Source organism: Heterostelium album (assembly GCF_000004825.1).
Source record: "Heterostelium album PN500 unplaced genomic scaffold PPL_contig8, whole genome shotgun sequence".
Taxonomy (NCBI): Eukaryota; Evosea; class Eumycetozoa; order Acytosteliales; family Acytosteliaceae; genus Heterostelium; species Heterostelium album.
Window position 1 is genome coordinate 407,084 of NW_008805085.1, and position 22,755 is coordinate 429,838.

General features: G+C 30.6%; 9 protein-coding genes and 1 non-coding gene across 10 annotated transcripts; 4 read left to right on the forward strand and 6 right to left on the reverse strand.

Moving 5' to 3' along the window:
- Window positions 1–430: 430 nt before the first annotated feature.
- PPL_03809 (uncharacterized protein) lies at window positions 431–3,150 on the forward strand (the record flags this gene model as incomplete). Its single annotated transcript, XM_020574728.1, has 9 exons — window positions 431–550; window positions 633–749; window positions 821–879; window positions 961–1,090; window positions 1,266–1,450; window positions 1,519–1,780; window positions 2,119–2,167; window positions 2,862–2,945; window positions 3,131–3,150. 9 exons carry the CDS (start codon window positions 431–433, stop codon window positions 3,148–3,150), a joined length of 1,026 nt encoding a protein of 341 aa, XP_020435142.1.
- Window positions 3,151–3,563: 413 nt separating this feature from the next.
- On the forward strand, window positions 3,564–5,109 carry PPL_03810 (uncharacterized protein; the record flags this gene model as incomplete). The annotated part of the gene is made up of 3 exons (XM_020574729.1): window positions 3,564–3,674; window positions 3,979–4,012; window positions 5,039–5,109. 3 exons carry the CDS (start codon window positions 3,564–3,566, stop codon window positions 5,107–5,109), a joined length of 216 nt encoding a protein of 71 aa, XP_020435143.1.
- On the reverse strand, window positions 4,774–4,846 carry PPL_03811. The gene has a single exon. It is a non-coding gene; the product is annotated as a tRNA-Ala (tRNA).
- Window positions 5,110–5,514: 405 nt separating the features above from the next.
- Window positions 5,515–9,668, forward strand: PPL_03812 (uncharacterized protein; the record flags this gene model as incomplete). The annotated part of the gene is made up of 13 exons (XM_020574730.1): window positions 5,515–5,533; window positions 5,589–5,759; window positions 5,821–5,878; window positions 5,940–6,087; window positions 6,161–6,266; window positions 6,335–6,601; window positions 6,658–6,783; window positions 6,842–6,977; window positions 7,049–7,564; window positions 7,639–7,858; window positions 7,933–8,018; window positions 8,327–8,549; window positions 8,637–9,668. 13 exons carry the CDS (start codon window positions 5,515–5,517, stop codon window positions 9,666–9,668), a joined length of 3,108 nt encoding a protein of 1,035 aa, XP_020435144.1.
- An 83-nt stretch (window positions 9,669–9,751) lies between these two features.
- PPL_03813 (dual specificity protein phosphatase family protein) lies at window positions 9,752–10,276 on the reverse strand (the record flags this gene model as incomplete). Its single annotated transcript, XM_020574731.1, has 1 exon — window positions 9,752–10,276. The coding sequence occupies one exon, from the start codon at window positions 10,274–10,276 to the stop codon at window positions 9,752–9,754; it is 525 nt and encodes a 174-aa protein (XP_020435145.1).
- Window positions 10,277–10,430: 154 nt separating this feature from the next.
- On the reverse strand, window positions 10,431–11,147 carry PPL_03814 (uncharacterized protein; the record flags this gene model as incomplete). The annotated part of the gene is made up of 2 exons (XM_020574732.1): window positions 10,431–10,635; window positions 10,936–11,147. The coding sequence occupies 2 exons, from the start codon at window positions 11,145–11,147 to the stop codon at window positions 10,431–10,433; spliced, it is 417 nt and encodes a 138-aa protein (XP_020435146.1).
- A 633-nt stretch (window positions 11,148–11,780) lies between these two features.
- eIF3s12 (eukaryotic translation initiation factor 3) lies at window positions 11,781–13,070 on the forward strand (the record flags this gene model as incomplete). The annotated part of the gene is made up of 3 exons (XM_020574733.1): window positions 11,781–12,122; window positions 12,255–12,396; window positions 12,796–13,070. The coding sequence occupies 3 exons, from the start codon at window positions 11,781–11,783 to the stop codon at window positions 13,068–13,070; spliced, it is 759 nt and encodes a 252-aa protein (XP_020435147.1).
- A 191-nt stretch (window positions 13,071–13,261) lies between these two features.
- PPL_03816 (uncharacterized protein) lies at window positions 13,262–15,333 on the reverse strand (the record flags this gene model as incomplete). The annotated part of the gene is made up of 4 exons (XM_020574734.1): window positions 13,262–13,704; window positions 13,776–14,130; window positions 14,317–14,664; window positions 14,821–15,333. 4 exons carry the CDS (start codon window positions 15,331–15,333, stop codon window positions 13,262–13,264), a joined length of 1,659 nt encoding a protein of 552 aa, XP_020435148.1.
- Window positions 15,334–17,185: 1,852 nt separating this feature from the next.
- On the reverse strand, window positions 17,186–20,877 carry ubpA (deubiquitinating enzyme; the record flags this gene model as incomplete). Its single annotated transcript, XM_020574735.1, has 7 exons — window positions 17,186–17,339; window positions 18,031–18,181; window positions 18,295–18,837; window positions 18,891–18,979; window positions 19,051–19,740; window positions 19,825–20,699; window positions 20,782–20,877. 7 exons carry the CDS (start codon window positions 20,875–20,877, stop codon window positions 17,186–17,188), a joined length of 2,598 nt encoding a protein of 865 aa, XP_020435149.1.
- Window positions 20,878–21,183: 306 nt separating this feature from the next.
- Window positions 21,184–22,400, reverse strand: PPL_03818 (lysophospholipid acyltransferase family protein; the record flags this gene model as incomplete). Its single annotated transcript, XM_020574736.1, has 3 exons — window positions 21,184–21,397; window positions 21,470–22,064; window positions 22,211–22,400. The coding sequence occupies 3 exons, from the start codon at window positions 22,398–22,400 to the stop codon at window positions 21,184–21,186; spliced, it is 999 nt and encodes a 332-aa protein (XP_020435150.1).
- Between the last annotated feature and the right edge of the window lie 355 nt (window positions 22,401–22,755).

Below are 22,755 nucleotides of genomic sequence, written 5' to 3' on the forward strand. Positions count from 1 at the left end.
AAGTATACTTTGAAGATACTACCAACTTTCCACAGACAAGATTAATTCAAATCAGAGTTAGAATTTCCTTTTTTATATTTAATAATCCTTTTTCTAAATCAAGATCATATAGAATAGATATGATTTGAATGGTGTTTTTATTCTTTAATTTCTATACAACACTGTATTCTATGCACTAGTTCATATCCAATCTAATGAAACAAAAAAAATATAATGTACCTATGAAAATTTTAAAAGAGATTTTACAAGAAAAAAATCATCTGATGACAAAATGTGTAATTAAAATTAAGGGTTTTTTAATTCTGTTTTTCCATGGAATTAAACATATAGAAATTTTTTTTTTTTTTTCATTTAAAACAAGCAACCACATTATATATTTTTTTGTATCATTAGTACCAAAATTAGTTAATATTATTAATAAAATAAACAAATGGAGAGTTTAGAAGATGATAAGATCTCTAAAATGAGATTAAGTTTGAACGATTTCTATTCAGGTGATAATCAAAAAGTGCTACAAGCAACCAAACACATTAGAACTATCTCATCAACAGTAAGTCTTTTTTATTTTATTTTTTTCGACTCTTTCGAGTGAACTTTGAATCTGATTTGTTCTTAACTGTGCAAACTCATAGGAATCATTAGAACATATGCAATTAATCATTGACTATGGATTGATAGCCAGACTTTTAGAAATCGTTCAGATTGGAATTGATGAAATCAAATTTGAAAGTGCATGGGCATTAACAAATGTATGTAAATATAAAGACAAAGTGAAATAATAGGATTATTAATCTAATAACTAACTTTTATTTATTAAAAGATTGCTGCTGGCTCAACTGAACAGACAACAGCTGCTGTTGAACAAGGATGTATACCAATGTATCTATCGATCATTCTATGAATGTATCTTTTTATGATATGGTTTTAATATATCTTTATATAATATTGTCTATCTTGTAGATTTATAGAGTTATTGAAATCGCCAAATATTAACTTGGCAGAGCAAGCATTATGGTGTCTTGGAAACATATCTGCAGAAAATATTGAAATGCGAGATTTGGTTATTTCCGAAAACACAATAGATAGAATAGTGAGTTTGTTATCGAATCCTTATACCACAACAGTGTTTATACAAAAAGGCATATGGACATTTTCTAATTTTACAAGATTAAAACCAATTCCTCCCAAACATCAGGTAATATTACATTGCGAATGAATATGAATGATCATTTTTGAACACAATCTAACTATGAATATCATCATAGGTTGAAAAGTATCTTCCATTCATATCTATTGGTCTAAGCGATAATGATCAAGAAGTATTGATTGATTCAATGTGTACTTTAATGCATCTCTCTGATGAAGCAAACGATTGGATTTTCGAGCATTTCATCGATTTAAAAGTAATACCAAGAATAGTGAAATACTTGGATTCAAGCTATTTAAATTCGTATGTTTTTAAATTTTATTTGGATTGAATTAAAAAAAAATTACTAAACTCTGTCTCTCTAATAAAAGAATTGTACTACCAGCCATCAAAATAATTGGAAATATGGTATCATCAGATGATGAAAAGGTAACACAACATGTATTGGACAGTGATGTAGTTCCACACTTAAAGTCTATCATTAATCATAAGAAAACAAGCATTAGAAAATATGTTTTCTTTTCGATATCCAACATTTCAGCTGGTACAAAAACACAAGTTGATACACTCATTCAATCCGATATTTTGAAATTAGTTATTAATCACGTTGAATCAGCTTCAGCAGTCAAAACAGTAAATATAAAAAATAATCATTTATCATTTTAAATTCATTAAAAAAGTTTATCATTGTTTATAAATATTTGTAGGAAATGGTTTGGGCAATAATAAATGTTACACAAAACAGAGATCCTCATCATATTAAATATCTTTTGGAAATTGGAATAATACCATTTTTGAACTATCATTTAAGCAACTCAAGAGACACAAGGATATTATATGCGATTCTTAACGCCACTACCAACATTTTGAGCTTAAATGAAATTAATCCAGACCTCAAGATCACAAAACAATTTATTCAGAGCGGCTTTTTTAAAATTTTGGAAAATAGAGGTTTGATTTCTAATCTAAAGAATGAGGTTACCGACATTTATGCACTGAAAGAGATATTAAAAATTGAAGGTAGGTGATTATTTTCAATTGGAATAACAATGAGAAAATAACTAATAAATTGTCCTATAGGTTATTATTAAATAAATTTAAAAAATTACCAATCTTGTTAGATCGATATAAGATAATTATTATTGATTAGTAATTAATTGAAATAGATAATAAAGTAGTGAATAGTATTTAGATGGTAGAGTATTTATTAAAATTGAATTGTTATATTCTATATATTTTTTATTTGATGATTACCTTTTATTTTATTAGTTTGGATCTTCATGATAGAAGCAAAATAGGTCGACCAAGTAGTGATGAAGAAATGGGTGCCAAAGAGAATGCATATCATTGTCCTAAATAAAGAACCTTCTTGCATCAACATATGGTTTGAATATCAGTATATCACGAATTGGGAGTATACTAAGAGAGGAAGGTTTGGCGTATAAAATTTTATCTCGAAAGTTTGATCTAACAGCAAAACAACTCGAGATAAGATTGGATTTCGCTATGGCTCCAGTGTGCCATGGACAGTAGAGTAATGGAAACAACTGGTGATGACGAGTCAACAATTGAATCAAATTTCAAAAACTACCGAAAGTTTAGTTGAGTTTTTTTTATTCAAAATGGAAGATTTGGTATAGGATACAACGTGGAAAGTCGTTCAATCTCTGAGGGTGTATTACCAAATCAGGAGAGGGTTTTCTAATCAAAATAGAAGGTACCCTCAGGCAGGAACAATACACAGAGATTCTCAGAGATGCATACATTCTACAGCAAAAATCTGAGAAACAGGACAGAGGTATCAAATCATAAGACATATATTAATTCATTAATTGTTTTAGAAAGTAACATATATATATGGGAGTATAGATCTTTGAAAAAGATTAGTATTTATAAAAAAATTTGAGATATTTAATAATAATAACAAACAAAAATTATTTGTGCAATATTTCTCAAGGAATAAAATACTTTTTGTTTTTATAGATATAAATTTACTTTCTTAAAAATCAATAAATATGATTAAGATATACCTAGATGATGATTATTTGAAACAAATTGTTTCATAAAGATTCATAGGGTTTTTGACAGTAACCATGTGTCATTTCATATCACCACTATTAACATTATTTAAGAACTCTATTGAGTTTAGAATGAATGGCATCTAGTATATATATTTATCTCAAGAATACCCAAGAATTTTAAAAAACATTCAGGTCCTGACTGGTTTGTTTATATATCAAATTTAGTTAAGAATACATTTTAAGTAAAAAATATTATGAGTTTTAGTATATTGATGACAAGTGAGATATCTTGTACAGTTGTGGAATATACTAAAATTAGTTAAACAATATTATTTATTCGTCGATCTATATCATACTCTAAAATTTCTAAAAAATCTGGGAATCTAGAGCTTAAGATGGATTGTCTAAGTATCCAGTTCCATATTAAATTAATTAGAGAAAAGATTGAATTTGAATCTATCACTCCTTTAAAGAATAACCTTTCTTTATACTATACTCTCCTTGTTGTATTTTCGTTTCATCTGTTAAATTACTTTTCTAAAAAAACAATATCCTTGTTTATTGTAAAATCAGTTCAAAACCTTTACATTTTGAATATGAAGAAGAGTCTAAAAGGTTTTTTTTTGTATTATTTCTGAAAGTAATTCCTTAATCCTTTATTATTCTTCTAATAATGTTATTGATTTATCATTTTAAAAATGTATTGATCTCCTTTTTTTTTTAATGATTTAATTTTTTTTTAAAAATTTTTTTAAATTTTATTTTAAATATAATTGTAATCTTTTGAATATACTCTTTTTATACATATAGTATTTGGGTTCAGTGCTGAGTTTGTTTTTGCTTAGTATTTCTTTAGTCTTGAAACTGTTGAAAATTAGAATTGTATTTTAAACCAATAACTTCTTGTGCCGTTCAGTAATCCAAATCAAGTATTCCACAAATCTTTTATCTTTCTGTTAACATTTTACTTGGTATCATTCTTATATATGATATAATTAAATATTTAAAAATAAATTAAAAAGTACTATAATAAAAAATATTTTATTACTTCAGAAATATTGCACAAATTAATTTTATCTTTTATTTTTTTTATTTTTTTTTAAAATGATAAATGATTCAATTTCTTTTAATTATTAATCATTTACAAAGATATATCTTAGAATATATTTATTAGTTTCTATAATAAATAAATGTATTACTGTTTGATATTTTGAAACCTCTGTCCGGTTTCACAGATTTTTGCTGTAATACTATCATACGCCCATATTATTGTTTAAACAATGCAAAATATAATGATAATTCATTGCAATACGAACAAGTTGTGATGAATTTAGATTAGATTTCTTGTCAGTATCATCTATAGATGTAACACTCTTCTTGATGAGAAATGTGGATATAGTTTAGTATGCTTGTTCAAAACGTGAAAAAATTTTGCAGATGAGCGGATTTGTTTTTGCAAAAAAAAAAATTAAAAAAAAAATACCTTTGTTGATTCTTGATTTTTTATTTTTTAATTTTTTTTTATTTTTTATCTCGATTGATAATTTCCACGAATTTTCATCGAAATTTAGTCGATTATGGGCTTTTAAAAGTTATTTCTTTATATGGACTAGAAGGGTATCGATCCCTTTACCTCTCGCCTGCTAAGCGAGCGCTCTACCATCTGAGCTACAAGCCCTTTGTTTTTTGGTATTCTCAATTTTAAAATTATAAATCTTTTTTAATATAGTAAATCATGATTTTCAAACAAACGAATGATTTCAATAAAAATAAAACATAATATAACTCGAGATTCAATATTCTAACCACTGAGCTACATTATACACTTTAAATGCATAAAATAGAGTGGAAATCACTTTTTTTTTATAAGCAATGACATTGTGTATGAAGATTCGAGCAGTTAAAGTTCTATTTTATTTACATTTGTGTGGTTACGAATAATACAAGAGAATGAAAAAGATAAATTAAACATAGAATGAATAAATTTAATAATTTTCTTATTTGACAAATTATTGATTTTATTTGTTTAAACAGTTAACTCTTTTTATTTTTAAATGAAATAAAAAAAAAAACAACAGGTTTCATTTTTGAATTCAATAAAAAATAAATTATATCCAGGTTTGTTTAATCTTTTTTAATAATTGATGAAATGGAAGAGAATAAAATTGTTAACTATTTTAACTGACCTTAAAAAAAAGACCCCGAAAGTGAGCAAAAACTAATTTGAACTAAATTGGTAATCTACAAAAAAAGATATTTGTTAATTTTTTTTGTAAAAATTAATATTCACCCAAGTTTAGATTAATAAGGAAGAGTTTGATTAAAAAAAACAAAACATAGTAACGAATGGATGGTATAGAGATAGGTAAAATTATACAAAGAAATATTTAAATATAAAGTTATTAATAAATATTGTTAAGATTTGTCACTTTGTGGATTTTGTAGAGATAAAATCGAGCCAGGAGTCGAAAGATATCGCTGTTCAGAGTGTGTTGGACTATTCCTTTGTACAAAATGTTACCACTCCCCTCAATCGAATTTAGCTCACACTGATAAAGCACCATTACCTCATTTTTGTAATATTGAAACAAGTAAGTTGACAACTGGCGTACCCACTTTTTAATATTAACTTTTCTTTTCTATTACATTTAGAATCTGATATAAACTATTGGAGCTTTATTAAATGCGATACAGTCTATCAAAGTTTTGTGTATGCTTATATTTCTTTTTTCTTTGCTCTAATATTAATTATTATTATTACTTTTTTTTAGCAATTCATTCACTTCATTTTCAAAAAGAAGATGTATTGGTGTACGAAATGAAAATTCAACAACTAATCCAATCAACTGGTTGACCTATGAAGAGATTTATGATAAATCACAAAGATTTGGCACTAGTTTAACAAAATATATTCCAAGGGTATATTTAAATATATTGCTCTTTGTTTTGTTTCTTTACTAAAATTTTTAAAACCTTAATCATCTTTATATAGGAATCAAAAGTTGGTACTATGTTGGAAAGTTTACCAGAATGGTATTACGTTGAATTTGCATGTTTATATTATGGATTCACAATGATCACAATAAATCAACATCTAAGTATGTAAAAAGAATACTCTTTAAAAGATTATTGAACTCAAATAATCTTTTTTTTTTCAAATTTATAGATAAAGCTCAACTTCCAATTATTCTTAACAATGGAGAACCATCAGTTTTAGTTGTTTCAAAATATACACTACCAAGATTGATAGATGTTATTGATCAATATTCTAAATTGACCATGGTGGTTCATGTTGGTGATGAATTCGATGAGAATCTTATATCCAAATTACCACAAAACGTTCAATTCAAAATGATGTCTGAATTAATCGATCAAACACCAACAGATCAAATTGGTTCACACTCTCCTCTGGTTGATGGAATATTGGCATTAGGTATTATACTATTTCGTATTAATAACATTTATCAAATTCTAATCATTTGTTAATAGTTTACTCGAGCGGGTCAACAGGTATTCCAAAGGGTCAAATACAAACAAATAGACAACTATTGAATGTTTTGCAAAAGACCTATACCCCTGAACTTTATTTCTTAACAATGAGTTTTTTGTCTTTATGTAAGTTAAATAAAAAAAATAAAAAATTACACATTTACTAACACTCTAATAACAATAGCTCATGCTCAAAGAATATTCGATCTATGTACAATTCTTAATGGTGGAAAGATAGTTGTTTACAGATCAACAAATTTGGATTCATACTTAAAGGATGTTATTTATATCAGACCAACCTATTTCTGGGGCTTACCTTCGTAAGTTGTACTTTTAAAAAACTGTTCAAATGTTAAAATATATTTACAAAAGAAATACTTGTTTTTTTTAGATTTTGGAATCAGTTTTACACAAGATATCAATATCAACTTCAATCAATTAAAGATAACAATCCACAACTATCAGAGTTGGAATTGAAAGAACTTGCTATCAATGAATCAAGATCTATGTTAGGTGATAGAGTTCAATTGGTTGTCACAGGTGGTTCTGTGATCTCTCAAGATATTTTACATTTTATGAAAGATTGTTGGGCTGACAAGGTAATAAATCTCTATGGTTCCACAGAGTGCTATCATATAACCGTCAACGATGTTTTAAATCCAGATGTCCAACACAAAATCATTCCTATTCCAGAGCATCCAAACTCCGGTCAACATCCAGTTGGAGAATTGGTTGTCTTGTCTCCAAGAGTAATCAAAGGTTATTATAGAAATGAAGAAGCAAACATATGCTTTCAAGATGGATGGTTCTACACTGGTGATATTGTAGAAGAGTATGAACCAAGAAAAATAAGAATTCTTGATAGAGTTAAAAATTCATTTAAAGGTCCTCAAGCAAAATATGTCTGGTAAGTTTATGTATTTATATTTCCAACAATTATATGTTACTAAACTTATATTTCTAAACAAAACAATTAAATAGTCCTGAAACAATTGAAAGTTATTTCTACACCTCTTCGCTAATCAGAAATATCTTTTTATACGGAGATTCTTATCATGAATTTTTGGTAGCAATTGTCATTCCATCCGATGAAGCATTGGAAAGATTCAATGCTTCGATTAAAGATTCAAATCTAAATGATAATGTTAAACTTAGAAATTATATTTTAGAGGATATAAAACTAATTACAAATCAAAAGAGTGTAAATATCAAACTTTATTTATTTAAATTGATCACCTCTATTAATAACAGATTATATAATTTCTTTCTAATTAGATTGCATTCTGGGAGTCACCGCGCGTCATTAAACTAGACAACACAATCTGGTCACCTGAAAACAACCTCTATACTGGAACCTCTAAGTATAACAGACCAGAACTCAAAAATTATTATAAAACATCCATTGAACAATTATTGAATGAAGGAAAACCCGCAAATAATAATAACTTTTTATAAACGATTTTCTCTACAAAACGTTTTAAAAAAATAAAATAATAATAATAATAAATAAAGAGAATATATTAAGTTAAAACAATATCTTACAAACTAATTTTTGATCACAAAAAAAAAAAAAATTAAAAAAAAAATTGAAAAATAAGAATAAAATTTAATTAAAGTGATCATTCTGGTTAAAGCCGACAGAATACAGAGTATATAGTAAAAAATACAGGATGGATCAAGTAATTGATCTTCTCACAAGCTATCTCGAACAACCATTCGATGAACAAAATGATAGTTCTAATATAAACAACCCAACTTATGATATACTCTTGGCACCATTAAAGGTATCAACACTCGATCAAATCTCATCTATTGCTACCAACCTCATTAAGAATGAACCTATTATGCAATTGATAATAAAGAAGATATGTTCGAAAGGCTTTGCTCAAACTGTATGTAAAACAACAACAACAACAATAACAACAACAACAAACCAAATTTCATTAACATTCGTTTGTTAACAAATCATCATATTATAGAAGAATGAATTACTTTGTCAATGGTTTTACACTTGGTATAATCTAGAGTCTATCACAGCAAAGAGATTCGTTCTAGCATTTGTACCAGCATTCCTATGGGTGTTCTTGTATGGTCCAAGTCCAACTACACATATCGGCATAGAGACATGCATGATTGGCATATACAACCATGAATTGGTTGATCGCGAAGGCAACGACAATGTGTTCCAACCAGTCTCTGTTACTATGCCCTCTTTTATATTCAAGTCGGTCACACCGGATGCAGAGTCTGCTCTGACTGAATCGACATTGAAGCAGCTGAATCTACAGTCTGTACCGGTGATGGTTGAGCGTGCACTCACCAGAATCGACGCAGTGACCACTGCCAATCGCACACAGATTCTGCGGACCAACATTAAAGTATACAACGCAAATCTAACATATATGCCAGAGATATCGAGAACCATGTTTTGTGAGATGTGTATTCGTGTATCGGCAACTGGCTATCCATTCTTACCATTGGCACAAGACTCACCATCTCAACACCATCATCATAACAATAACAACAACAACAACAACATCAACGAACAAAGTAGCAGTAGTCTTGCAAGCATGGTCAAGTCGAGTGATGCGCTATTTGAGGAGAGTGCACCATTGTCACAGTCAGAGAATCTTATTGAAAGACAAAGAAAAGAAAGAGAATCTCGTAAACAATTTAGAATGACATCCTACTTGGAGTTGGACTACCAATTGCAGAGTCATCACAATCAACATCTCACCAATGGCAATGGAAACACTACACATCAGCACACTACCATCACCACCACCACCACTAACAACAGTAAAATAGTTAAACGATTATATATAACAGAGAGTGTCTACAGGGAATTGATCACCGGTTTGACCTACTGTGCATTCCAAGACTCTACAAAGTCAATGGCAACCATTGCACTTAAATCGATTAACCAGAGAGCAAGTCACGATCTGGTACCAGAGATAATGCTATATTCAAACTCTGTAATCAATGTACTACAACATCAACATCAAAATTAAATCTATTATTATATTATTACATTACCAGTTAATATTAATATTAAATAAAATATCGAAAATCACTACTACTACTACTAGTACTTTTATAGTGCAGAATTTATTAAACTATTGGTGTTACAAGGGTTATTTACAATTAAACCATCACTGTTTGTTATGATTGGCGTTGATGATGATGATAAAACGGGTATACTGTTATTACTGGATGATAAAATCGATCTTGGTGGTGATGATGATAACGATTCAATTGGTATTGGTGAGGAAATAGCGGTTGGTTTGTTGTTGCCGTGTATTTGTGCAGAGTACTCTTTTAGTGCCTTTGAGAATCCAAAGTTTGGTTGTATGATACCACGTCTCTCTTTGACATATTTTCTGGCATCATCGTATGTGTAACCTAGCTCTTTAATTAGATAAGCAATCACAGCAGTGGTACTTCTACTGACACCCATAGCACAATGCACTAGTACACGTCCATTCTTCCTCTTACAATCGTTTATAAAATCGATAACCGGTTGGAAGTGTTTGACAATGTCCGCACGAAAGTTATCCTCCAGATCTGCTCTATAATATTTAAAGATATGTGGATAACAATCCTCCAATTCCACCGCCATATTAACTATATGTGTAATTTCTATTGAACAACCAATTTGGTTAGTTTGATTAAATGGATTTTAATTGCTAGCAGGAGACTTACTTAAATTCTTTAGCTGTTTGATATTGGATGCTGATTCATACGCACCAAGATACAGGAAATTCTCCAGAATTTCAGATGGATACAAAGCCAACTCCAATGGTGACTTGGTTGGCGTCGATGAACTTAGACAAAGGAATGGATACTTCTCTTGGAATGGAATGTAGCCATCTTTGTAGACGGTTATTACGGTTCTCTTGGAACGTGCCAACATAAAGTGTAATACAAAGTTCCTCCCATCGATCGGTATCGAGGTTGAAAGGGTGGCTGTCGGTCAAGCTGTGTGTATCCAGACTGTTTTGGTCCATCTGGAAATGAAACTGTGAGTCTGCATATACAATGACACGCTGTGATGTCAAGTTCCAGTACTTGACACCGGTGTGAGTGCTTATGTACTTGGTGAGATTGAATTTGTTGTTGTCATCGAAATGCTCTGATTCCTTTGAGGGTGGCGGTAAGTTGACAGCCGTGCTAATGTGTGAGGCATTCCACTGTGCTGATGGTCTCAAATCAATGACGAGCTTGGAGAATGAAATGTCTTGCAGTGCATTATACATCTGGGTGTTCGAGTCAATATACAACAGCTGGTAGGCAGAACTGTCTAGTCCATGCACTGGTTCTGCTATCAAATCTCTCTGCTTTCCTGTCCATGCTTGAAATATATTATGATAGATCGGTGTTATTGGTGGTGGTATTGGTGGAGGTGGTGGAGAGCCAGCCGCAAGTGGACAACGTTCATCCTCAATAAGACCAAGAACAACATTATTATTATTATTATCCAACTGTGTCATATCTTAATTGTTACTAACTTTTAATTTTACAATAAATAAAAATGATATAAACAAAATAAATATGTAAATCTTAATTAAATAGATTTAAATAAAAACAGGTGTAATAAAAAAATTTTAAAAAATTAAAAAAATTATAATAATTTTCGTTGAAATTTATAACAATAAAATTATATCATAGATATTGATCAATAGTTCTATTTAGATTCAATATCTTTCTTCTATTTATTTGATTTTGTGGGTTACTGTGTAGCTTTAATGATAACTTTATTGGGTTTGTTTGGGTTTGGTTTATAATGTTTAACAGAAAAAAAACAGTCAAAATTGTAGAAAAAAGATTAATGAAAACAAGACTACTACCTATATTTGATTTTGATTGGTTGATTGATTAATTAATTAGACAATTCTCTTTTCGATATTGAAGAAGACGATGTTTGATTATGATTAAAAAAGCGAAAAATAAATAAAAAAATAAAAAAAATGAAAAATTGCAAGTGGTATCCCTGTTGGGTGGTGAAGTTAGAATTTTTGAGAGAAAATAAGGTTGTATCCTTTATCTGTTTATCGTATCTTTACATAATAGTTAAGAGAATCTCGATCGATTAGAGGTATCCTTGATAGTACAGTCACAAAAAGATGTCAGACACAGAACAAGAACAAATTCAACAGGATGATCACAATCAGTTGCTCGACGTCGACTTGTCGACTCTGAGTACACCAGAGAAGATGGAATTGATCACCAACATTATTGCAGACTCTTACAATATTAATATTGCACAGAAATTAGAGCAATTCCTCGACATTCAGATCAACGAGAACATCTATCACTTCCAAGCCAACTCTACTTTGCTCAAGCTCTATCAATTCAACCCTTCTGCACTCAACAAAGACTACATCGCCAAGATGTTGGCCAAGGCTTTGATGAACTTGCCATCAAATGACTTTTTATTCTTATCATATATGATTCCTTTCTCAATGGTATGTTTATTTAATTTTATATTTAATATTTACTATCATTATTTTAATTTACTAATTATTTTTAAAATATAATCAATTAATAATAATAAATAATCAATAATTAATAATTAATAATAATTTAATAATATTTAGCAAAAGGAAGAACCATTATTAAAGTTATTCGTATTGAACAATTTGCTCGAGACATGTAAATTTAAGGAAGCATGGGAACACATTCAAAATAATCAAGCATTCTTCTCTGTTATTCCAAGCTTTGTCGATAGTGTTAGAAATTGTAGGTTCACCACTCACTCATCAGTTAGAATAAAATCTTAAACATAATAGATAACAGACACCTCAACTTTGATAAAATTATGCGATAAACAAATTAAATTTTTAAAAAGGTTGATTGGAGTTTATAGATAAAAATAGATATTGAAAGAACAGATAGACAATAATAAATATAATATATAGATTGATGAAACGATAGAAATGAATTAATAGATCGAATAATAATGATAGATGAAGCGAGATATAATAGAATTAGGTGTATGATTTATAATAGTAAAATTAAAGATAGACTAATAACGATTGATGTAGAGCTTAAATTTGTTATCATTCTATCGAAAAACAAATATGTAGATACAAACTCTATTAGATTACTAATATTACTCTTTTTATGTTCAATAAATAGTCGTATCAAATGTTTTATCAATTACCTATCAAACCATTACCATTACAATGTTGGTAGAATTGTTGAATATTCAACAAGGTGGATTAGATGAGTTTATGTCAACAAAGCCATCATGGAAATCAAATGGTACTACTGTATCTTTACAAAGCGATAGCGTCAAGCAAAAGAAATCAGATATCTTTACTTTCGATCGTATGTATATTCTATCATTTAAGAGTCACACAGTTTATTCATATATTAATACAATCACCTATCATTATTGTTATTCATTTTAGAATTATCACGAATCTTGCCAACTATGATGAAATAAAAGAATCATCATTTTCCGTAAACAAAAAAAAAAAAACAAAATAATATAACTATAGTATAATACTAAATAAATAAAAGTATTTATATGATATATAAAAAGATTTGTAATAGACAGACAGAGAGAGGGAGGTGTTTTGATTTATATTCTCAATGAATTTTAAACATTTACACTTTTTTTATTGTTGTTGTTTCTTATGGTGGTTTGATTCTTTTCATTGTCTTTTTTGAATAGTTTATGTGCTAGATCTACAACTTTCTTATCGAGTGGTTTAAGCATAAAGTCATCGCAGCCGGCCTCGAGACAACACTTCTTATGACCCTCTTCGGTATCGGCAGTCTGCATGATGACAGGTGTTCTCTTTAATCCTCTTTCTCTTTCGTAGTCTCTGATCAACATGGTCGCAGTCAATCCATCCATGATTGGCATAATGATATCCATGAGGATCAATTCATATTTAGGGTTCGATTTATACATATCCAATGCCATCTGTCCATTGGATGCCACTTCAACTTCAAAATTATTTCTCTCCATTATCTTTGTAATCAAAGTAACTTGCATTGCATTATCTTCCACCAGTAATACCAATGGTCTATGTTTAACTATGAGTTACAAAAGAAACAAAGTTAAAAACAAAGAAATAAATAAACTTAACTAGTTGTGCTCGACATACCTTTAATTAATAATCTGTTACAACCGATAATGCCTAGTGATGTTAGATCACTCAATCCACCGGTCAAAGTAGCAACACCAGTATCAGTTAGGTTTGAGTTGAAATTTAAATTTAATCTTGTGATTTGAGTGAGGTTTTTGAGGTGTTCCAGTGCCTCGTCGGTTAAAGCTGTACACATAGAGAGGTCGAGGGCAGTAAGCGATGTCAACTTGCTTATATGAGCAGCACCGACATCGCTGAATGGATTATTGATTAGGGTGAGTGTTTTGAGTTCAGTGAGTCCACTGATGAATGCCATCTCTTGGTCCTCAATTCCACAATCGGATGCTTGAAGAGTTTGTAGTTTCGAAAGTTGCTGTATATACTGAAAGCCGGCATGAGTGATATTCCGACAGCCACTGATGTCGAGATCCCTCAGAGTGGAGATTGCACTGATATGTTGGATGCCGAGTGCATTGATGTCATTGTTGTTGCTGATATCGAGTTGTGTGAGTGAGCGTAGCTGTTTCAGTGGCGCACACAGCACATTCGAGAGTCTGACCGACGATATATTTAGCGAGTCGAGTTGTGGGAATTGCGAAAGCAACTCGAGACACCGTGCAATATCAATGTTCAAACAGCCCTGTAGGTTGATCTTTTGCAATGGTACTTCGCTCTCCACCAACTTTGCCAAGCCATCCCCTTGAATCGAATCGCAATAGCTTATATCGAGTGAATTCAACTTGCGCAGATGAGAGAGGTTCGCTATTCCTTCGTCTGTGATTTTGATGTTCTTTGAGAGGTTGATCGTCACCAGTGTACTACTCATTGCACCCTTTGTAATCGACAGCCAATCGTCATGGATCTGCACTTCCTTACCAAGGAAATCCAACTTGGTCAACTTTGAGTTCTTAAAGAGTGATAGTGTCTGTTGATTCAACAGTTTAGATCTCTGGAATATCGATATCAGAGTCTGACATAGTTCGTCAGGTAGCTTCTCCAGTGATTCTATTTGATCGATATTCTTTACCAATGCACCAAAGCAGAGATCTATCAGACGATATACCCTCTTTCCTCCTGCAATAGGTGCTTTCGATAACTGTTGTTGTTGTTGTTGTTGTTGCTGCTGTTGCTGTGTTGCTACGGATGCTGATGCTGATGTCGTTGTCAATTGTTGTTGTTCATCTTCTTCTTTTTTCTGAACTTTAATCGCTGCTTGTTGTTGTGATTGACCTGAACTACAACAGTTGCCTGACTTTCCATTGTGTTTATCTTGATATTCAGTTTGTTCTATTTTTCTTTTATTATTGTTATTATTATTATTATTATTGCAATTGTTTTTACTGGTGTTGGTTTTATCGGTGGTATTATTTGTTGTGGTTGGTGTATCTGCAGTGGTTGCTGCAGTTGCTGCCGGTAATGTTGGTGGTGAAGAAGATGAAGGTATTGTTGAAGGTGATGACGTACTATATACACAATCGTTGTTATCTAAATGAATATCATTGTTACTACTGTAATCTTCCCCATAATCAGTGGTAGCAACAATTTTGACACTCATACCATGATTGATATTATCCATTCTATTCATTAACTGTTTAAGAGATAAATAAAAATGAATAATTTGATTATTATTATTATTATTATATTATTATTATTATTGAACAAAGTTAAACTACTATATGCATATAACAACAAAAGTTTGATATGAGGAGTAGCTGGAATTCCTCCTTGAAGACATGTAGGTTTTAATCAAAAATAATATATTATTATTATCTAATTATAATTTATAAAAATATAAAAATAATCTGATAAAATCTAAAACTAATGAGTTTGATGCAACTAAACTAAACTAAATTAATCTAATGCGTTTTGCTTGTATAATTGTTTAGTAAGAGTTGTTTTATCTTTGATATTTATAAATAATGATGTTATTAATTACTATATTATTTATTTGAAATTCTATTTAGGAGGTGGTAGCTTGACAGTCAGTAAGTGTCAGTCCAAGAGAAATGTAAAATTTTTTTTTTTTTTTTTTTTTTTTTTTTGTTATTTTCCTATTCTGTAATTGTTTGAGATACAATAAGGGGGTTGTTGGATAATAGATGAAGGGGTGTTTTATCTACTGAATTAAGTGATTATTCATAAAATGAACTTTTTATTGTTTTTTATTGTTTTTCCCTTTTTGTATTCACTTGTGGTTTTGTTTTTTGAAAAATTCAGATAGATGCAAAAACAAAAATCCGATTCCAAAGTTTGTAGCGATGTTGACTTGTTGTTGTTAGTTCTTAACTTTAAATCGACTGGTAATGATATAGGTGAAAAATAGAATGAAAGATAAGATAATAATAAAGATAGTTTAAACTTTAAATGAAAGAGTAAAAGAATTTCATATATCTTTGTTCAGTAAAAAAAAAATATAAAATTTGACCAAAAAAAAAGAAACAACAACAAAATTTTTTTTGCAGGTATTAATTAATGCCTGCAAAAAAGACGAACAATAACAACAAACCATTTATTATATTGTGTGTGGTTGTTGGCTGCAAAAAAAAAAAAAGCAATGTTTGAAGAGGAGAGATGTAAAAAATATTACTTTACTTTTGAATGTGTTGTGGTCAATTTTTGATTTTTTTTTTTTCACACAAAATTGGAGTGTTTAATATAAACAGGGGGTACCTAATTGAAGTAACACACACAAAGTGCGAATACTTTTGATACAATAGTAACAAATTATAATTACCTTTATTATATATGTAGATTTAATGAACAAACTTGGCTCTTCTCTTTACTTATTATCTTTATTTATCTTCACTTCTTCTTCTATACTCGACTATGCTCTACTCTACTCTCCTCAATAAAACATGCTGTGCGATGTCGAACTATATTCTATTATTATTTATTTTTATTTTTTCTGTATGAGTATGAACACTCACTCCAATTGTTGTTGTTGTTGTTGTTGTTGGTAGTATCTCGAGATTACTTTTCTTTTCTTTATTTTTTTTTTTTGTTCTATTTGTTATTTTCTTCTGTTTGTTGAAGTGAGTGACTAACAATACATTAATTAATATATCGATAGGGTAGTGGGTATTTAATTAATTATACTAAATTGTACTAAAATTATAAATAAATAAGTAAATAAATAGAAAACATATCAATAAAACAACAAATAAAGTAACCCACAACGACAATAATAAATAAATTTAATATATTAATAAAAATCCAAAGTCACCAACTTTTGAACAAATGTATAATATCTCTATATTTTTGTATCTATCTCTATATCTTTGTGCTGTATCTATGTTATTTTGTTATCTTTAATATCTAAGCTTGATGTACATAAAATTTAAATTTAAACTGAATTAATAATAGAATAAATCAATAATAAATAACTGATGAAATATATATAAATACATAAATAATTGTATGTGTGTTTTTTATTTATAAATATTCGATAGATTAAAAATATTTTCAAGTTTATTGAATGTTAGATCTTGACCCCCCTCTTTTTTCCAATCCCAAACACCAAACAAAGGGATATTTCTATCAAAACCATAAATGGTTTGATCTGTGATTAAATTAAACAACACACTATTTAATTAAAAAAAAAAAAAAGATAGTGTGATGATGATGATGATGGGGTGGTCATTGAACACAACACAATTATGAATAATAGAACTACTTTATATTTATATTTACTTACAGCAATTTGTTTCATAATATATTCTCTTTCTCTTTCTCTTTCTCTCAGTTAAAACTAAATAAAATAACAATAAAGTTAAAACTTAAAGAAATAGAGAAGGACACTACATTAAAATTGACGCCGAAGTGTGTTAGTTGTTGTTAAAATATGGTTCGACATTAATTAAACCAATCCAATCGGCACAATCTGCCTTTAATAGCAAACAAAAGATGGCAGAGCTCTTTGTTGTTGGTTTCTCAAATGTTGTTAGTTTTAGAACATTGTGTTGACTGTTGCATCTATAAATCTATCATTCTTCTATTATTATTTTTCTCCACCATTCAGTTGTATTTGATTATGTAATGGTGTTTGATGATGATGATTATGATGCACCCATCTCATGAGTGGTGAAGATGAATTATCATAAAAAGTGGTGCTGTTGGTGACAAAAAACACCACCAAAAGTTCACAGATCTTTATAGATCTACAAGCCACCACTATTTTGAAGGTGTTTTGAGCGATTTTAGGCAAAAATAGTGGCAAGTTTAAATTTAGTTTTTATTTATTGTTGTTGATGTTTATTTTCTTTGATAAAAATACATATATCCAAATTCCTTTGGTGGTTCAACAGAGTGCTGTACCTGTCGATCATTAAACTTTATCCACTCACCATCCTTCTTGACGTGACAAATATAGTGTCCAATGTGAACGTTGCTTCCAAGATGGGAGATGAATCCAACTAATTCATATTCTATTTAAAGAGAAAAATAAATAAATTGTTAGTATACGGATAGGGTTAATATTTGTTTTTTTTTTTTTTTGTTTAAAAAAAACACTATATTTATAAATAATGTTAACACTTACTTCCTTCTCCATCTTTAACTTTTTTGGTCAAATTGTCAACAGTGTTTGTTGATTTTGGTGCTGGGGCTGCTGATGACGATTCACTTTGAGCAAGCAATTGATCCAGATCATCCATATGAGAGAGTAGCCAATCAGCAGCTCTCTCGACATTGTTGTTTGTATTTTTAAGTGCAAGTTTGGCTTGTTTGTCGTTGAAACCCATTGCTTCCAACATCATGAGGTCGTCGGCATTGAATGACATTGAAGCAGCAGCAGGCTTGGCAGCAGAAGGAGCTGGGAGTGGATCGTCAACACCTGGATCTTCACCATGTTCCAATGCCCAGTTCATAGCAGAGTCAGCATCAGAGTTGTTGACAGCCAAAGCAGCTCTTGCAGCTCTATTCTTTGGGAATCCCATAGCAGTCAACATCTCGACGATCTCACTATTTGGAACTGGTGCAGCAGCTTGTACTTCTTGTTCAGGTAATTCTTCTTCATTCGGTTTCTTACCAGTACCTCTCAGGTATGAAATATCGAGATTATCTGGTGCATCAATACAGATATCTATAGCAAACATATTAGTATCATTTAAATGATAATGATCAAAAACAACATACTTAATTTCTTTGGTACCCAATCATCTCCAATCACATATTTTCTTAAATGAATAACTAAAATATCTGGGAAACTTGCTAATCTTGTTGAACTAATAATAATTGGATAAATTTATGTTAGTGATTAAATTATCATGTAAAGATATTGTTTTAAGTTACATACTTGATTGAGAATGTTTTACCACCGATTGCTGTGCTCATAAAATCAGAGACTTTATAGGATTCGGCAAAGTTGTCTAGACATGCTTGAAGTGGAACGATGGGTCTGATTTCTTCTTGACCAGCAGGTGGTTTTCCACCGTTACTAGCTACCAATGATTCGTAGATTTGAACTTCCTCCTTGTTGGTCACTGCCTCCATTGGTATGCCAAGTGACAAGACATTCTCGATTCTATTGGTGTATTTAACCTTACCACTTGAACCACATTCGATTCTCTCCTCTAGGACATAGGTGAATGCCTTGGTTGGGTCTTCCGAACGAATCCAGCTGGGACGTGTTTTCTCATTACGCTCGATCCACTGCAACATGAACTGGAAGAATTCAAGAGTATCTTGTTGTTGATAGGTTGCAAAGATCGACGAGTTCTTTCCGACCAAACTCTTGAAAATCTTTGGAGTAATACCAATTTGTGATGCTTTTACTTGTTCCTGTTCATTTTTGGGTTGGTTGACCTCCTCTGGCTTTGCATAGTCACCACTCTCCAAACCATGAGCCAACTTTGACATTTGAATCTCAAAAGATGATGTTGGATCCTGTGTAATCTCTTTGAATGAATGTTCTCTCTGACTGATATATCTATCCTTGAAATGACGTGTTGCAAATAACATTTGCAATACAGATGACATATAGCAACTAAAAAAATAATTAAAGTTAATCAACTATAATAGTAATAAAAAAAAAGAAAAGAATATTGAACTGTTCATTTGATTGACTTACGTATTTCCAAGATTTTCAATACCTGTCTTTCCACTACCGAATGCATTCTTTAGTTCTCTTCCCTTCTCAGAGAGTTTTCCAAATTCGAAATTGAGATTCTGGTCGAGTTCCAATTCAGCCATTGACTTTTCTGTTTTGCTCATCTGGAAGATGTTGATACCAAAGTGTGCTAGATGTTCGGCAAGTTTTGGATCGGAAACCATTTCGTCCTCTGGATAGGAATAGACGTCGGCGGTTCCCTCCTTGGTGATGGTTCCCAGCTTGACCGAAAGCGGATATTTTGTTTTATCGTAGTGAGTGAGTGCGTGGCCATTTCCACCGGTTCCATCGGCGTAGCGACGACCGCATCCAATGTTACCATCTGTAAGATTGAGCCAGAGATTCGACTCGGAACGATCACAGCCTGGCTCGTTACAACGCCAGCCTGTTGGTGGCACGCGAACACCATTGTCCAGCTGCTTCAAGTCGTCGGCATACTTTGAGGGAAATACCTGTTCTGCCGACCAACCGACGATCTCTTCCTTGCGAGACACTGAATTGGCTTTGATTACGCCCTCTGCCGACTCTCTGATGGCGGATGGCACAGTCGGGTCATTCAACTCGAAGTGCTTGTCTATCGGATAAAAATAGATAGAGTAACGATCCTCGTACTTTGGTGAGTCATCGTCGTTGAATCCACCTTCGACACCGATGGCCAACTTCTTTGGTGGAGGTGGATTCGAAGTATCACTATCTGTCTTTGGTGAGGTAGGTAGAATTACCTTTCGAATATTTAAATACACTGAATGTTTAGTCTTTTCATAGTTCAACTGTAAGAATGTTTTTGAAATTGAAATAAAACTATTTAAATCAACAAATAAACCATCTTTCATATCCTATATATGTATGTATTTATATATTAGTATTATTAATTATATATATATATATATATATATATATGATATGGTTATTACATACAGTTCTATCAAAAGAATAACTACATTCATCTTTCCAAACTTGTGAATTAGCATTTGGAATTCTTACTTGATTCACAAATTGATCAAGTTCACCCATCTTTATCGAAATAATATAAAATAATATATGTATATAAATATAAATCTAAAAATAAAGTAATAATAACACAATGACAGTTTAATATTAGTTTTAAATTAATCAATTCCCCAATCATAATTAACTTCACAAAAAAAAAAAACAAAAAAAAAAAATTGGATTTTAATTAAATTTTTAATGTTTTTTTTTTTTTTTTTTTTTGATTATCTTTAATATTTATTAGCTCTAGATTTAAATTATATATGTAATGTAGTGGAGGATATATATATTGGATTGGTGGATGGATTTAGATTGGTTTTCTTTTTTTTTTTAGAAATAACCAAAGTATCTTAAAAATGCGCTAGTTATAATTAGAAGACCTGAAAAGAAGATTAGAGAGTGATTAAATTGTGGTCCTGATTTTAGTGGTTCGAAATTCTTTGGTGGATTGACGAGTGCTTCGTGCATCAATGATCTTGTTTTTTCTAAAAGTGAATCTACATTATCGTTTGGTCCAATTTCAAATGGTGGTAAATATCTAACACTATTGATTGAATGGTTGGTTGATTGATTAGTAAGTTTGTTTAGAAATAAAAGAAATAAAAATAATAGTTACTGAACAGTTCCATTGTTTGGTAATAAATCTTTGGTTGGCCATAGTTCATGATTACCAAATAGACATACTGGTGCGATGACAGCCTTTGATTGAATGGCCATGTGGAATGGTCCTTTTTTGAATGGCTGTAGAATGCCGTCAGCAGATCTAGTACCCTCAGGACTGATGACAACACAAAGCTTGTTATCTTTGACGTTGGCAGCTGCAATGTTGATCGATTCGAATGCAGACTGACGCTTCTTACGATTGATTGGAATATGTCCGATAATATAGGCCAGGTAGAAGATATATGGAACGAAAAAGAGGAGTTCCTTCTTGAAGATGAAACGTGTAGTGATCGGAGTGTAGCCCATCAGAATGATTGGATCGATATTCGAAGCGTGACTGTACATTAAAATCGTTGACTTTGTATTGCATTGCTTGACATAGTGATCATCCTCGATAATAACATTGACATTGACCACCCAGAGAATAACTCTTGCCCAGACTCTGCTCAATACATCGAGAGGACTGTCACGTAACCAACGCTTGCTACCCAAAGCCTTTAAAATCGGTTTCAATATAACAATAAATGGTAATACCACCCACATAACAGCTGTATTTAATAATATCCAAATTCAATCAAATTAATAAATTAATCAATCAGTTTTTTTTTGTTCTCTTTTTTCCCTAATATTAGAATCATAAAAATAAAATAAAGTATACTATCTATCTATCTACTATCTATAAATAAATACTTACAAGTGATTATAATTGCCCATGAAAATCCAATGATTCCTCTAAATGTTTTCAAAAAGAAGGTATCTGTACGTTTTTTATAGACTGCTTGTTTCTTTACATTGGAACAGCTTTCGTCGACAGACTCTGTAGTGGTGGTGTTGGAGGTGTTAGTTACCGACTTTCTCTTTACAACACTTTCATTGCTTTCCATTTCTTTAATTTAACTGTTACTGATCTAATAATATTATTAGCAATATTATTTGTAAAGTTACAAAATAAGTTTAAAACAAAAATGAATTTTTTTTTAAATAAACAAGGCCAAAAAACACTATAAAGTTAGTGGGAATTTTCCAACGACAAAAAAAAAAACCCCTCTGCATTAATTTTCCAACACATAGGAACAAAATTTTATTTTTTTATTTTGCTTTTTATTTAGATTTTTTTTATTTGATTTTTTTTTTTTTTTAACTTTTGAGTTCAACGAATAAATATTAATCAATTTGTTTTATTATTTTTATCAAACTTATATAAAATACATTTAATTATATGTAGTTTCTAATCTTCCA